General features: G+C 47.3%; 1 protein-coding gene across 4 annotated transcripts in view; it reads left to right on the forward strand.

Annotated features, from left to right (window-relative positions):
- The window catches only part of PAG1 (phosphoprotein membrane anchor with glycosphingolipid microdomains 1), a 139,291-nt gene that overhangs the window by 111,393 nt on the left and 13,861 nt on the right, over nt 1-14,037 (forward strand). For 3 of the 4 annotated variants that reach the window (XM_057735457.1, XM_057735458.1, XM_057735459.1), the window contains 4 exons: nt 2,569-2,776; nt 4,398-4,449; nt 7,994-8,090; nt 10,484-11,088. In XM_057735457.1, coding sequence (XP_057591440.1) covers nt 2,652-2,776; nt 4,398-4,449; nt 7,994-8,090; nt 10,484-11,088 — 879 coding nt within the window. In that variant the 5' untranslated portion in view covers nt 2,569-2,651. Of the gene's footprint in view, nt 1-2,568; nt 2,777-4,397; nt 4,450-6,875; nt 7,058-7,993; nt 8,091-10,483; nt 11,089-14,037 lie in introns of those variants that run through there. The other variant, XM_057735460.1, reaches the window with a different exon arrangement.

Genomic DNA, 14,037 nt, shown 5'->3' on the forward strand with positions numbered 1-14,037 from the left:
GAGAAACAGGGGTGCAGACCTTCTCTAAAACCAGAATAATCCCACCAGGAGGGAGGTCATGTGTGCGTAGACCACCAGCTCCCCCAACACGTAGACCACCAGCTCCCCCAACACACTGGCCCCTGCAAGAGTAGCTGCTCCTGCCATGCTGCCACCGCAGCTATGACCTGTGTGGCTCCTGGTCCTGCCCTCGACTTGCAGGTAGAGGTGTCTGAGAGATGGAAGCTAGGCACACCATTGGCGCCCTTGTCCTTTGGGGTTACAATGTATCTGACTCAGAAACACCTACCAAATGATGATGATTCTTTCCAGTCTGAGATTCTTTGGTCCACGAAGAGCACTTTTGTAAAAAGTATTTCTGTCATAGCTTTTTTGCAAATTCTAGTTGAAAGGGAGTGAGCCAGGAGTTTTGACACATTTTCTCTGAGCTACATCCCTTATTACCAGGAGCTGGTAATAATCTGCTTTCATCCTTTTTTTCTCCTCACACTGTTCTGCTAGGCGGAGCACTACATGATTCATTACATTCTATCGCCTCCCCCTGTTGAGAGAGAGAGAGAAAAGAGCAGCGTGTACAGAGATGGAGAGAGGGGCTTGCAGGATGGATGTGTGGCTTTCGAATAATACATTCAGCAAACTATTTGCTAAGAACCTGGCACTTTATAAATAGACATTGATTAATCGTTGTACGAATGAATGAGTGAGCAAAAGAAGGAACACACAGATGCCTGTACAGCAGATAGCTTTTGTTTGTACCTCCTAAAATGTGTTATGCATGGACCTGGATATAAAGCTTTACTGCATCTATATTCATAGGTTCCACGATTCATATGCTGACTTGAATGTATTTTAATAACTTACTGTGGTGCCAATTTGTAGTCCGTGTTTAAAGTGAATTATTCATTGTTTCAACAAATCATAGGAGAAGTGCTGGTGATTTTCATTCCATTACAGCTGTCCAGGGGCAAACAGGCAAAGGCAGTTTGGCCATGCATTAGTCTATGCATGTAGTGTTTACAGGCATAATATATAACCAACACAGGAAGAAAGAAGTTCTGTATTACCCAGGAAGTTGTACATTTATGTATTTATAGAGCATTAGGAAGTGTTCATGTTGGTTCAAGGCCGTGTAGAAAGTAATCGACTTCATCTCCTAGAATTCTTGGTGCACGCTTGTAGATAAAAGGTTTTTTTTCTCCAGCTTTGTATCATTTTTCACCCTTAATATTCAAATAAATGTGAAATGTGTCACCTGGAGAAAATTTGGGCCCGTTGAGCCACCAGGTGCTGGCTTGATGTAGATGCTTAATGATGGCTACATGGCGTCTCAGGTCTGTCAGGGAAGCAAATGGAAATGCACACATCAACCATCTTTTTTCAAGAACAAAATGTTTTGAGTTCTGATGAATTGTCATGACAAAAATATTTATTTGCTGACTTTATTGATGAAACTGGAGATGAAGTTAAAGGCTGTTTGAGAATGTTCTAGAATTGAGCACAGCAAATGTTCTTTAATCGAGGCATCTCTGATGAGAGATCATCGTTAATTTGATATACTACTCCTTTTTTAAAATCTAAAAGTCTTAAAATATTTCACAAGACACGTTAGCCATTTTCATTTAGAAGCCTGGTGGCTGGACCAGGGAGTGGCAGCGCCCAGTGAGAAGGAGCGCCCTCTAGGGGCTGAGACCACTGGGGCTAGAGTCAGAGCAGGCTGGACTCAGGTTCTCTCCTGCCACTGAGCGTGGTGACACCGTGGGGGAACTTAGTGTCTCTGCATTCAGCTTCCTTGTCTGAAAAATGGGGATGAGCCGTGCCTTCTTCACAGGCTGGTGGCAGCGATCAAATGAGAAAAGCCCTTGAGGCCCCGGGCACATGCCGGGTACTAACAGGTCCTAGCTTTTAGACCCAGTTTGCAGTTGTTTATAAATAGGTCTTATGTGCTGCCGGGGATGCAGCCTTAGCACAGACTTTCATGCATCCCTTTGAAAGTGGACTCATTGAGTGCTTACAAAATTTGGTGAGAGCCAGCCCTGAAAATAAACAGTCACAGACTCAGAACAGATGACTCTTTATGAAAGTGCATGTAAAGACATTCTATTTCATCAATTGTATTAACCATAAAACTTCTTGAAGAGAAGCAGGTTTGGGGAGTTGGGGATCCAGGGTGGGGAAGATGCAAACTACATAAATGATTTACACTGTTCTGGAAAAAAAAAGGAATCTATATAAGCGTTTATTTGTTTGTTGTGGAGTACTTGGAATCTTACTTTATTTGAAGACTTAAGAATCTATCCCCAAACATATCAAAATAACAGGACATCCGTTGCCTCAAACACTTTGCTAGGCAGTGTATACTTTGCGTTTTGTGCGAGAAGACAAAGGCCTGGACCACAGAGGGGAACTTGTCCAGGGCCGGTTTCAAGTTGAGTCCAGTGCATTCTGTGCACACCTCCCTGCTCTGCTCGGACCCCCCCCCCTTCACATCCCGCCCCCCACAGGAATGTACTACCAGATTCTGGCACTTCACGTGAGCAGCTGTCAAAACACACGTTGTTCTCTCTGCAGGAGGACGCAGCCCTCTGCCCCCATGTCGCCACCTTGGAAGGACTGACCGACTCCAGCAGCCTGTGCCACTTCGCACTCCCACCATGGGGCCCGAGGGGAGCTTGCTGAATGAGGGACAAACGCAGATCATCGTGTGCGGGAGCCTGGCAGCGGTGGCCACCTTCTTCTTCATCACCTTCCTCATCTTCCTGTGCTCCAGTTGTAACAGGTGAGAGCGCTGTGTGTCTACTGGAGCCTTAAAATAACACGTTCCCCGGACCCAGAAGACTCTCCATATGAAAAGCCTGTGATGAATGGCATCTCACTGCACAGACGTTCACAGAAACTCGTGTGTTAAGATTAACTGCCTTCTCTGCTGCAAAAGGGCCCAGGACACTTTTTATTAGTTCAGTGAAGAGCCATGTTTGATTTTCCTGGGGAGCACCTGGAAAAGCCCTTATATGTGAGACTTCTCAGAAGGAAATTTTTGCTGTGCTTTTGAGCACACGCTTGTCAACATTTATATTGTCTTTTTCCATCTGTGGACATTTGGAAATCTAAGTATGATGTGCATTAAAGATACTTTTTTTTTGCTACTATTTGAGAGTTGCTGAGAATTTTTGCAGCTGTGTAGCTTTGGAGGGGTCATTTTATTGAAGATTTGTAATCTAGAACTGCAGTTTCTTAAGAAACAGAGTCATTTTTTCTAAAAGAGAAACATCCTGTGTAGGAAATAACCATCTTGTCTTATTTTAGAATTATACTTCTTCCCTCTCTCTCACCCTCTCCCCACCCCTTGCTCCCTCTTTGTCTCCCCCATATAAAATGAGATCTTTGCTTGGAGAGAAAGCAAAGTCCTTTCTGACCAGGAGTGATTTTCCAGGTGTTCAGACATTGCTACCACATATTCCACTCTCTGGTGAGTCAGCTGCTGCTGAGAGCCAGTGCAGACCAGCTGACAGCCAGCCCTGTTCCAGACTTCGCAATAACCTTGCAAGAGGCTGGACAAGTGTCATTTAAAAGCCTGGATGTGGCTTCCTGCCCTAAAGTCTCAGTCAGGAGGATAAAATTCGGACTTCCTGAACTCGGGTAGCCTCCAAATCCCTGCCCGGTTTGGACCAGGCCTCCAGAGCTGGGAGAGAGATTAATTGTCCAGGAAGGTGAAGAAATAGACGCAAGGCCAGAAGAGTGTTTGCTCCCCTGGGCCTGGGAAGGCCTGCCTCTGTAATATTGACACTCCCACTAGGTGTCACTGTTGCCTTATACATCTATGGGAAAGGCAGCCTCTAGTACTGAAGGCTTTCTTTAGCCTCTCCTGAGTAAAAATAAATTCTATTTTTACTCGTTGGACTTTTCCATAGACTGGAAGTACATATGACTCATCCTGAGAGCATGTACCCTTCCCGACGAACCAAAAGTTGTATTTTCTTTATTTTCTCAATCCCATTGCGGTGTGTGACTTTGCAGAGACTGAATTAAGAAAAATGAAGAGACGAGAATTGTCAGGACTTCCTTTAAAAAAGAAAAGCATACCTCATTCCAGTATTCTAGGTATAAACAGTTTCTTCTCAGGAAACGAGTCCTCTTATTAACTTGTATTTTCTACTCCTGGGGGGGGGGGGGGCAAGAGAGGTGACCAGCCCCTTGCTAGGACTTGACCCCCTGAGCCCCTGCTGCCTGCAGAGGAGGCACAGAGTAAATGGTCTGGGTTCTGCTTCCTTGCCAAAATAAACTTGGTTCTTAAAGGAGAGCTTTACATGTTGATAAAAGCTTGGATAGGAAAGCGGAGTGTATGTTCGATTTTCGATGGCATGTTGGATGTTACAGCCACATTCCCTTTCCTGTTTCAGAGAAAAGAAGCCCAGACAACACAGCGGGGACCATGAGAACCTGATGAATGTGGTGAGCGCGCGTGCATGGGGGGGGGGGGGGGTGTGCGCACGCGCATATTTTAAAGCATCAGCCGCTTATCTGAGTGGGTCCCTACAAGCTTACGGCCTGAAGAAACCGAGGGAAGCAACTGCACCAGGGTTAACTGGCTGCCTGAGCTGTGTCCTCATGCTGCAGGTTTATATTCACTGTGGCTAGAGGCCTGTGTCATTAGCTGGGTTGTTGGGAGACTTTCTGGAACGGATGCCACTGTGCCACTGCCGGGAAGATCCTCAGATGGTTCCAACCTGCCGCAGGGATGTTTCCGTTTTGCCTCTGCCCAGGCTCCGGCCGGTATATTAGCTGGCTAGAGCGGTTGTAACAAAGGACCACGAACTGAGTGGCTTAAATAATAAATTGATCGTCTCACCGTTCTGGAGGCTAGGAATTCGAGATCAAGGTGGCAGCAGGCTTGGTTCCTTCTGAGAGCTGCAAGGGTTAATCTGTTCCAGGCTGCTCTCCTAGTTTCCGGTGGTCGGTGGTGGGCTGGCAGTCTTTGGCGATGCTTGGTTTGAAGATCTCTTCCGTCACTGTCACATCGTGTTCTCCTTGTGACTCTTCACACCGTCTTTCCTCTGTGTGTGTCTGTCCACGTCCTCCTTTTTTAAAGCCTCTGATACGACCTCATCTTAACCTGTTTCATCTGCAAGGATCCTGTTTCTAAGGTATTGAGGGTTAGGACTTCAGTACAGGAATTAGGAGAGGATAAAAGTCAAGCCATGGCAGCTGATCATTAAGGACTGGGACTCCCAGCATCCTAGCTGTGGCCTGGCCTGGCTGGGTTTTCTTACTCTGTGTTCTAAAGGGTCCTGACAAGCCCCGCGGGCCTCTCGGATCCACCCAGGTGGGGAGCCGCCCTCACGTTCACAGGCTTAAAATGGTGAAGATGCTTCCTGTCCCAGACACGATTTCTCAAGATCAGGCATAGACTGGTCGGAGGACGAAGGGGCAAAAGGGAGGGTGGATAAGAGAAGTATGTGAGTCTGGGATGAAACATGCAGCCAGCAGCCAGGTTCCAAGCTCACCCAGTAGGCGTCTTCAGGGCACCGTGAATGGAGGGATGCTTCCAGCGCAGGCAACGAGTGGTCAGACCTCCTCTCTAGGAGCCCCTGGGGGAGGTCCTTCCTCTCGTCTGTGTGCAGGCGACTCACCCCACCCGTTGCTTTCCGGACCTCTCAGCACCTCCCCCCACCTTACCCGCATTGTCACCCCCACTGCAGTCTCTGGCTATCTATGTCCCCACTCCCCTGTCCCCAGCGCCTCTGTGGGATTGTTCTTGTGCAGGCACCCAGAGGGCAGGCGGGGAGAAGGCGGTGCCTCCTCCGCGGCTCCTCCCACACTCAGGTCCCAGGCCCCGGCTTTCTTCCCCTCCCCCACTCTCCTCGGTGCCCTTTGGCAGAAAAGGTGGGGACTGGGGGAGGGGCTTCCATCTCCATCATCCTCCCCGCCTCTTGTCCTTCTAGGGCAGCTCTTTTCCAGCTTGGCCTGGACCAGCGGCACCACCTGGAGCTTGTTAGAAGAGCGCAGTCTCCTGGGGTGGGGGAGGGGCAGGACTGGAGGCAAGCCCTCCAGGTGATGTTGATGTCTGCTCAGGTTTGAGAAGCTGTGTTCTAGACCTTCAGTTCCTGCTCTTCTGCTAACAGCCAGCAGCAGCCCTGGGTGAGACAGGAAGAGAGTGGTGGGTGGATAAAAGGAAGCGCTGACTCTCCATGTGCTGTATCCTTCATTAATAACCACCCCCCCTCGCCTCTCTCATAGGAATGCGTGAGCAGGGCATGCACGCTAGAGCACATTTGCACACACACACATCACAGGGCTCTCTTGATGAGCTTCTCTTCTAGCTTCTCAATCTTGTACAACTTGCAGATTCTCCATCCCAGGCTGGAGAAGCCCCTGTAGTCAGCCAGCTCTCCCCACCCCTCTCCCCGGCTCTGACACAGCCCCCCTGATCAGTCCCCAGTCCCAGAGGAGCTACCTTTAAATCCTAGTGGCAAAAGGCCAGGGGGGCGTCGTCCCATGGCTGCACCTGGAGCTGCAGTGAGAGGGAGGCGGCCTCCCTGCTTCTGTGTTGGGAGCTCCAGCAGGCGTTTTCTCATAGAAGCTGAGAGAAGAAATGGTGGTTAGAGTCAAGGTTATGGTAATTCCGCTGTGATGGCTAGATTGTGCTGTGGTGGGTCTCCCTGGGAGCCGTCCTCCGCCACGCCTGACTCCTGCCCAGGTGTGACATAATTTCAGTGAATCAGCACCTGCGTTTTCAGCTCCCGGCAACCTAACAAAACGACCCATTTCGTGGGCTGCTCGGGACTGAAACAGCTAATTCCCTGCAAGCCTTTGGATGATGACATGGCATGAGCTATTTGCTCTCTTGGTTCCCCATCAGGAGTCAGAGAATTTGTGAAGCCAACAGCCAAGGTTGCGGTGCTGTTTACTTCAGAACATCCCCTGTGGACTCCTGGATCACGGTCTGGTGTGGCCTTCTGGTTCCCACGGACCGTATACTCCATGAGCGGGATGGAGGAGCAGATCCTATCAGCAGTGATTCAGCCGCTACATGGGATCAGCTGCGTATTTGAAGAAATACGTGAGCTACCAACTTACTTTCTAACTAGTCATAGCTAGTAGCTCAGCCTGGCGTGTCCTGCCAGGTACTGTCCACTCATGCTAGCCCAAAAGAAAACAGTCAATGCCATTCTTCTCCCCAATGTCCTGAATTTGTTTCTGAGAATAAGAAAGGTTTGCAAACCTACTTTTTAGCAGATATTGGTTTTGGTGAACCTTGAAGCAGAGACGTGGCTGATTATGAAAGTCTCAGACGTCAGTGACATTATCTTTGATCAGGTTTAAGTCTCTTCCCTTCAATGACAAAGGTGATGCTTTCCCATGTTTTCCTCAGCACAACACACACTTAAGAAGAGTACCATTTGCAGCACCCCTGGGAGAAGGATGAGGCCACTCTCCACTGGAGCTGATTCTGATCAGCCCTGGGGCTTCTGGTCCCTCCTTGCCTTGAGCTAAGGGACTGATACTGTAGCCCATTTGTGACCACCAGATGGGCAGCTCTGTGGATGGCAGCCTCGGAAGATTCCCAGGACAGCCCTGTCCAATAGAACCTTGCATGAAGATGGAAGTGTTCTGTGACTGTACTGATAGGGTAACCACTGTCGACGTGTGGTTGTTGAGCCCTTGAAGTGTGACTAGTACAGCTGAGGGACTCGATTTTATTTCATTTCACTTAATTTAAATCTAAGTAGCAGATTTGGGTTTTGTTGTTGCTGTATTAATTTTTAGAAAAAGCCGTGGAGAGAATTCCTTGGTGGTCCAGTGGTTAGGACTCTGTGCTCAAGGGCCGAGCTCAATCACTGGTCTGGGGACTAAGATTCCGCAAGCCACGCGGTTTGGCAAAATAATTAATTAATTAAATGATTTTAAAAAATCAAACCAGAAAAAAAAAAAACAACGCCCTGGATATTCTCCTCTGCCACGCAGTCTGATTCTTTTGGTGTCTTTGTTTTTGCAGCCTTCCGACAAGGAGATGTTCAGCCGTTCAATCACCAGCCTGGCCACAGACGTGCCTGCCAGCAGCGAACAGAATGGGGCACTCACCAACGGCGACAGTAAGTTCTGCAGAAATACCAGCTTTCCGTGCAGGTCTCATCACCTGAGAAAGGACGGGATCTCACAAAATGTAGCTCAAAAACTAGGAAATGTGTTCTGCTCACCGTTTGCATTACCACCAGTTGTAGCAAAAATAATCTCATTTGGATGAGAAATGAATATCTGTGAATCAGCTTGTGTGCCCTTGCTCTAAGATGTGTGTGTGTGCTAACTCGTTTATGCGCACAACTGTACAAGTACTATCACTTACCCTATAAGATTACTAGCACTAATATTATTACTGCCCTGTAAGGTAGGGATTATAACTCCTCACAATTTGTGGATGAGGTAACTGAAACATTGCTACTGCAACAAATCACCGCAAATGTAGTGCCTTTGAACAGCACAGATTTATTGACTTATAGCTCGGGAGGTCGGAGTCTGAGCCAGGTCTCCCTGGGTTAAAATCAAAGTATCAGCAAGGCTACACGTCTTCCCCAAGGCTTTAGGGAAGAATCTAGTTCCTTGCCTGTTTCAGTTTCTAGAAGCCACCCGCCTTCCTTGGTGCTGGCCTTTCCCTCCATCTTCGAGTCTCTCTCCAATTCTCCCACCTCCCTCTTTCACTTATAAGGACCCTCCTAATTACACCAGGCCCACCTGGATGCCCCAGACTCCTCCCCGTCTCAAGATCAGCTAATAGTTCATTTGTATCCTTAATTCCTCCCTTGGCAGTGATGAAACACACTCACGGAATCCAGGGATTTGCACGTGGACACCTGTAGGGGGGCGGGGGCGGGGGGGGGGGATTTTTCTGCCTGGCACAGAGAGATTAAGAATTTGCATAAGGTGTTAGGGTTAGTGCCCTGAGGCTCTGTAATTCGAACCCTCCATCTGAGTCCTGGACACACCCTTGGGACCACGCTGCACACTGCCTGTTTCACGCCCAGGACGTGCTTGCTGACCAGAGTCACAGCTACCTTTCCACTCCCCAGCTTACCGAGCCCTTTCGCCTGGGGTAGCAGGTCCTCCTTTACCTTCATTTACAGACAAGGAAACTGTGGGACAGTCAGGATTGGCACCAGAGTCTTCACACTGCATTGCCTGTTCTCTGTCCACCGTGACACAGATGTCTAAATCCAGAGGGCGAAAGTTCACCCCCTCCTTGACGATCAAGCGTTTAGAACACAATGGCTGGTGATGGGAACTTGGGAAGAGAGATGAGACATCCATTATCATTTTCCCCAGATACTCCTTAGGGATACTATTTCTAGTCCCCCCAAAGAGGAGTAGTCTTTTTTTTTTTTTTTCAGGACAGGAAGTAAGTATTTTATTCATTCTTTCACTCATTTAGTTTTTCATGTAAAAACATAGCGGAGCCAGCCGTGCTCTTCTGGACTCCAGGGTCTTAGAGAATCCCAGTAAAAACAAGGGGGTTAAAAACTGTACGTTATAAACACACACACATACATGTATGAAGAATACTTATAATATATATGGAATATATATTATATAAAGAATATATAAAGTAAATATATGAATATACCAGTATAAATATGTTTAAGTGTACACTTACATGCACATGTGTATAAGGAATGTAGTAGGTAAAGAACACACAGTGGAGACACGGTAATTTAATAGCTGGCTCCCTGCAGTGTAAGTACCTGAAAGGCAGAACTCATTGGACCTCATTGATGAATGGTGTATCCCCAGCACTTCAGCCATCCCTGGTGTCTAGCAGGCACTCAAAAAACATTTGATAAACAGATGACTGAATGACTCCACACAGTCACATTTCCATGGCAATCTAAGAATTTCAAATATAGATTTTCTAATTTGAGGTAGAAATATTGAGGCCGGGGGACAGTGAGATGGAAGGAAGAGCTTTAAAGAGGCACAGGGTAGGCGGACCCTGTGGGATACTGCTTTGGGCACATTTTTGCCCCGTCGTTTCCATCATCTGTCAGACAAAAGTGACCCAGGAAAGGGGCTGGCTCCCAATTATTTCCTCCACACAAGAGGAGGCCAGTAGAGCCGGGAGAGTGGCCACCACACATGCCCCCCTTTGGAGTCCAGCCTCCCACAGTTTGGCCCCATGGAGTGTCACCTTCATCCTCTGGTTACATGGGAAACTCTGCCTATCAGGCGTAACAGCAAATACTGTATAACTGTGACCCAAATTGATACCCAAGACAATTTATTAAATACTGTACTGGAAACATGGAATGGATGGCTTTAGTTTACGTTGTGATTAAAATAAGAATATCCGCTAACAAGCAAAACATCTGTAATTTATAGCCTCGAGTAAAATAAAAAGGCAACACCTTGATTTCACCTAGCTTGAGATTATCTGATTCACTGTAATAATTAGGTCAAAAGTCGTCTTTCTCCACTTTTAACACTCCCGCTGCTTTAGTTCTTTCAGAAGACAGCACGATGACCTGCATGCAGCATTATGAGGAAGTCCAGACCTCGGCTTCGGATCTGCTGGACTCCCAGGACAGCACAGGGAAGCCGAAATGTCATCAGAGCCGGGAGTTGCCCAGAATTCCTCCTGAGAGTGAAGTGGACGCGACGCTCAATGGGAGAAGCGCAGACGGGGACCAGGGTCTGGGGATGGAGGGGCCGTATGAAGTGCTCAAGGATAGTTCCTCCCAGGAAAACATGGTGGAGGACTGCTTATATGAAACCGTGAAAGAAATCAAGGAGGTGACGTCAGCTGCCCACCCGGCTCAAGGCCACAACAGCAAGTCGAAGTCGACTTCCGCTGTGAAAGAGCTTCCGGGGCCCCAGGCCGATGGCAAGACAGACTTCGTGGAATATGCCTCTGTGGACAGAAACAAAAAGTGTCGACAGAGTGCTAATGCAGAGAGTATTCTTGGAAATTCACGCGATCCAGAAGAGGAGGCCCCACCCCCTGTCCCCGTTAAACTTCTGGATGAAAATGAAAACCTTCGGGAGAAGGCAGAGCGTAAAGCAGAAGACGGAGCCGCCGCCGAGGGGACCAGTGAAACCAACAAGGTGGGCTCCAGCGCTTTGGTTTCAGTGCTTTTGTCACGATTGGGAATCTAGCTAAACCTGAGGCTTTTGCTTGCACGTTGTTCTGAGAAATACGTGCTAACACCTTCACGTGCATTGAGTGGTGAAAGCTGTTTTAGTGTAAGCGTGTGTGACTTTTTTTTTCCCCCTAAGTAATAAAATACTGAAAGCTCATGTTTACAAAATATTTCTCTCTTGGCTCATTCCTTGGATATTTTCCAGTTTTTGTATCATGTCTAATTGGGGCCAAGTATTATTTTCTTCATTTTGAAGACCAAAAACGACAAAGATGAGACTCGCTGCCCATTTAGCCTCTTCTACTTGTTGCCAGCCCAGGCAGCAGGGTGAATTCCCTCCTCCCCGGGTCTCAGAAATCAGAGCACAGGAACAGACAGAGGGGACCGGCCCTCAGGTTCCACTGGCCATATCTGATAATGTAGAGACTTTTGTGTGAATCAAGTAAGAGGTTTTATTTTGTGACAGTTTCTAAACAATAACCTGTAATTCTTAAGTGTAGATATTCAGCAGAGCTCTAAAATGTGCTAGCAGTCCCCAAGCCTTCTCTGTGGGTGTCTCATAAGCTGATATCTGAGCCACGGTAGCTTGGAATTCACATCTCCAGCTGTCAGCATTTCCTTGGGATTTAAACTAGGCCCCATCTTCTTTGGGCAGCTGTTATCTAATTTCCCCTCACTGCAGAGAATAAAGCAGAGTTCTCTTCTCAGGTTTTGGTAGGAAGGCCAAGTAGGGGCTAGTCAGTCAACAGTAGCCTTAAAAAACTTCTGGAGTTCATGATCAAAAGGTGAACCCTGGCTAGGATTATACAGGTTATACCAGGGAGTAATTTTGTATGGTATTCTCTGAATGCATTTCAGTTTCTCATGTTATGCATGAAGCCAGCCATTGAGAGCACCAATAACAGCGTGTATGAACATATTTGTAAAACGCAAAAACACAGCCTAATGTTTTGCCCTTTGTATAACCAGAGATTATAAAACTAATGTGAAGTTTATGCTGCCTAAAGCAATTAAAGCTTTTTTTACTTACAAGCATTTGATCGATAAAGAGTCGATTGTCTATCTACTGCTAAGTAAGCAATTCTCCAGACGTCCCATTAGAAACTGGAAATAACCGTCTAGGAACCAGATTACCTTTCTATAGTAATATGAGAATGAATGACCCATCATTTCCATGGAAACCATCCTAACTTTAAGTGATCAGGGGAACTTGAAATGTTTAATATCCTTTCACTCATTCGCAAGAAGTTTTCCATGAGCACCTACTATATAAGCCATGTGATCTAGGTGCTGGGAATACGCTAAGTGAACAAAACATTAACAAAAATTTTTGCCCCCATGGAGCTTACATTTTACTGAGGCAGTAGAGACATAAATATGTATGTAAGTAAAGTATATGGTATCTTAGAAGGCTTTAAAGTTTAAAGGACAAAATTAGAGCAGAATCAGAGGGATTGGGAGAGTTCGGTGGGAGTACAATTATGAACAGAGTGGTCAGGGTGTGCCTGGCTGGGAAGGGGCATTTGAACAAAAAGTTAAACGAGGTGAGAGAGTGAGTTGTACACATCTGGGGGAAGAGCACAGGAAGCAGAGGGAACAGCCAGTGTGAAGGCCCTGAGGCTGCAGCATGGTCAGCCTCTCTAGGAAAGAGGAGGGGTGGGTGTGGCTGGAGAGGGGAGAGCAAAACTAACAGGAGTAGGAAGAAAGGTAACCAGGGGCCCAGCCCTGTATGGCCTTGGTGTATAATCTGAATAAAATGGGGTCACTAGAAGGCCTTAAGCAGAAGAATGGCTTAATCTGGGTTTGGAAAGGATCCCTCTGATGGAGGTGAAATTCACCTGTGAAGAATGGAAGCAAGGGAACCAGTCAGTACCCATGCTAATAAACAAATGAGACGGTGCGGCTCAGATCCGGGCAGGAGAAGCAGAAGTGACGGAAGACAGTAAACTAGAGCCAGGAGGTTTGTTAATGGATCAGATGTGGATGAAAGAAAGAGGAAACAGTGATGAATCCAGGGTTTGGCCTGAGCCACTGGAAGGATGGAATTGCCATTAACCGAAGTAGAAAGGACTGCAGGCAGAGCAGATTTGGGAGGAAACTTGGGTGTTCAGGGCTGGACATATTGGCGTCAGGTAGATGTTGGTCGTCCAAGTGGAGACATCAGAGAACAGCTGGATGGAGGAGCAGGTGTATGAGGAAGAGCCTGGGCTGGGTTTGTGCATCTGGACGTCAGCAGCAGAAATTTGTTTTTAAAGCTGACATCGGATGAGATCACTGCGTGAGTGCATGGGAATGGGGCCTAAAAGAGTTCAAGGACGCAGGTCCAGGATAGAAAAGGGACCAGCAGAAGAGAACAAAATAGACAGAAAAACAGGAAAGTACAGTGTCCTAGAAGCCAAGGGTCGAATGTTCAGGGAGGAAGGGGTGACCCCTACAGCAGATGCGGCAGGTGGGTCAGGAGAGATCGGTTACACAGTGGACATCAATGTCCTTGACAAGAGCAGTCTCATTGAAGTAAAGGAGGCAGAAACTGGACTAAACTGGGCTTAGAGCGAAAATAGGAAGAGAAAAATTACTTGAATGACTTTTTCAGACAACGCTCTGAAGGGATTTTGCTATGAAGGAGTGAATAATGGAACTGGGAGAAGGGTGCGTTGGTTTTGTTTTCTTTGTGGAATAGATACGTAGCCTGTTTTTACGTGGATGGGGATGATTCCAGAGAGGGCAAAGCTGATGATGTAGACAAAATGGGAGAGTTGCTGGATCTCATATCCATGAGTGGGTGTGTCGGGTCAGGATCTAGTGCACAGGAGGAAGGGATCACCTTAAGGAGAAGCATGGAAAGTTTATCTGTGGCAACTGGCAGGAAGATATGTGAATGCAGAGCCTGGGGGTAGGGCGGGGGGAGGTAGAA

The sequence above is a fragment of the Hippopotamus amphibius genome, chromosome 5 (assembly GCF_030028045.1).
Source record: "Hippopotamus amphibius kiboko isolate mHipAmp2 chromosome 5, mHipAmp2.hap2, whole genome shotgun sequence".
NCBI classification, from domain to species: Eukaryota; Metazoa; Chordata; class Mammalia; order Artiodactyla; family Hippopotamidae; genus Hippopotamus; species Hippopotamus amphibius.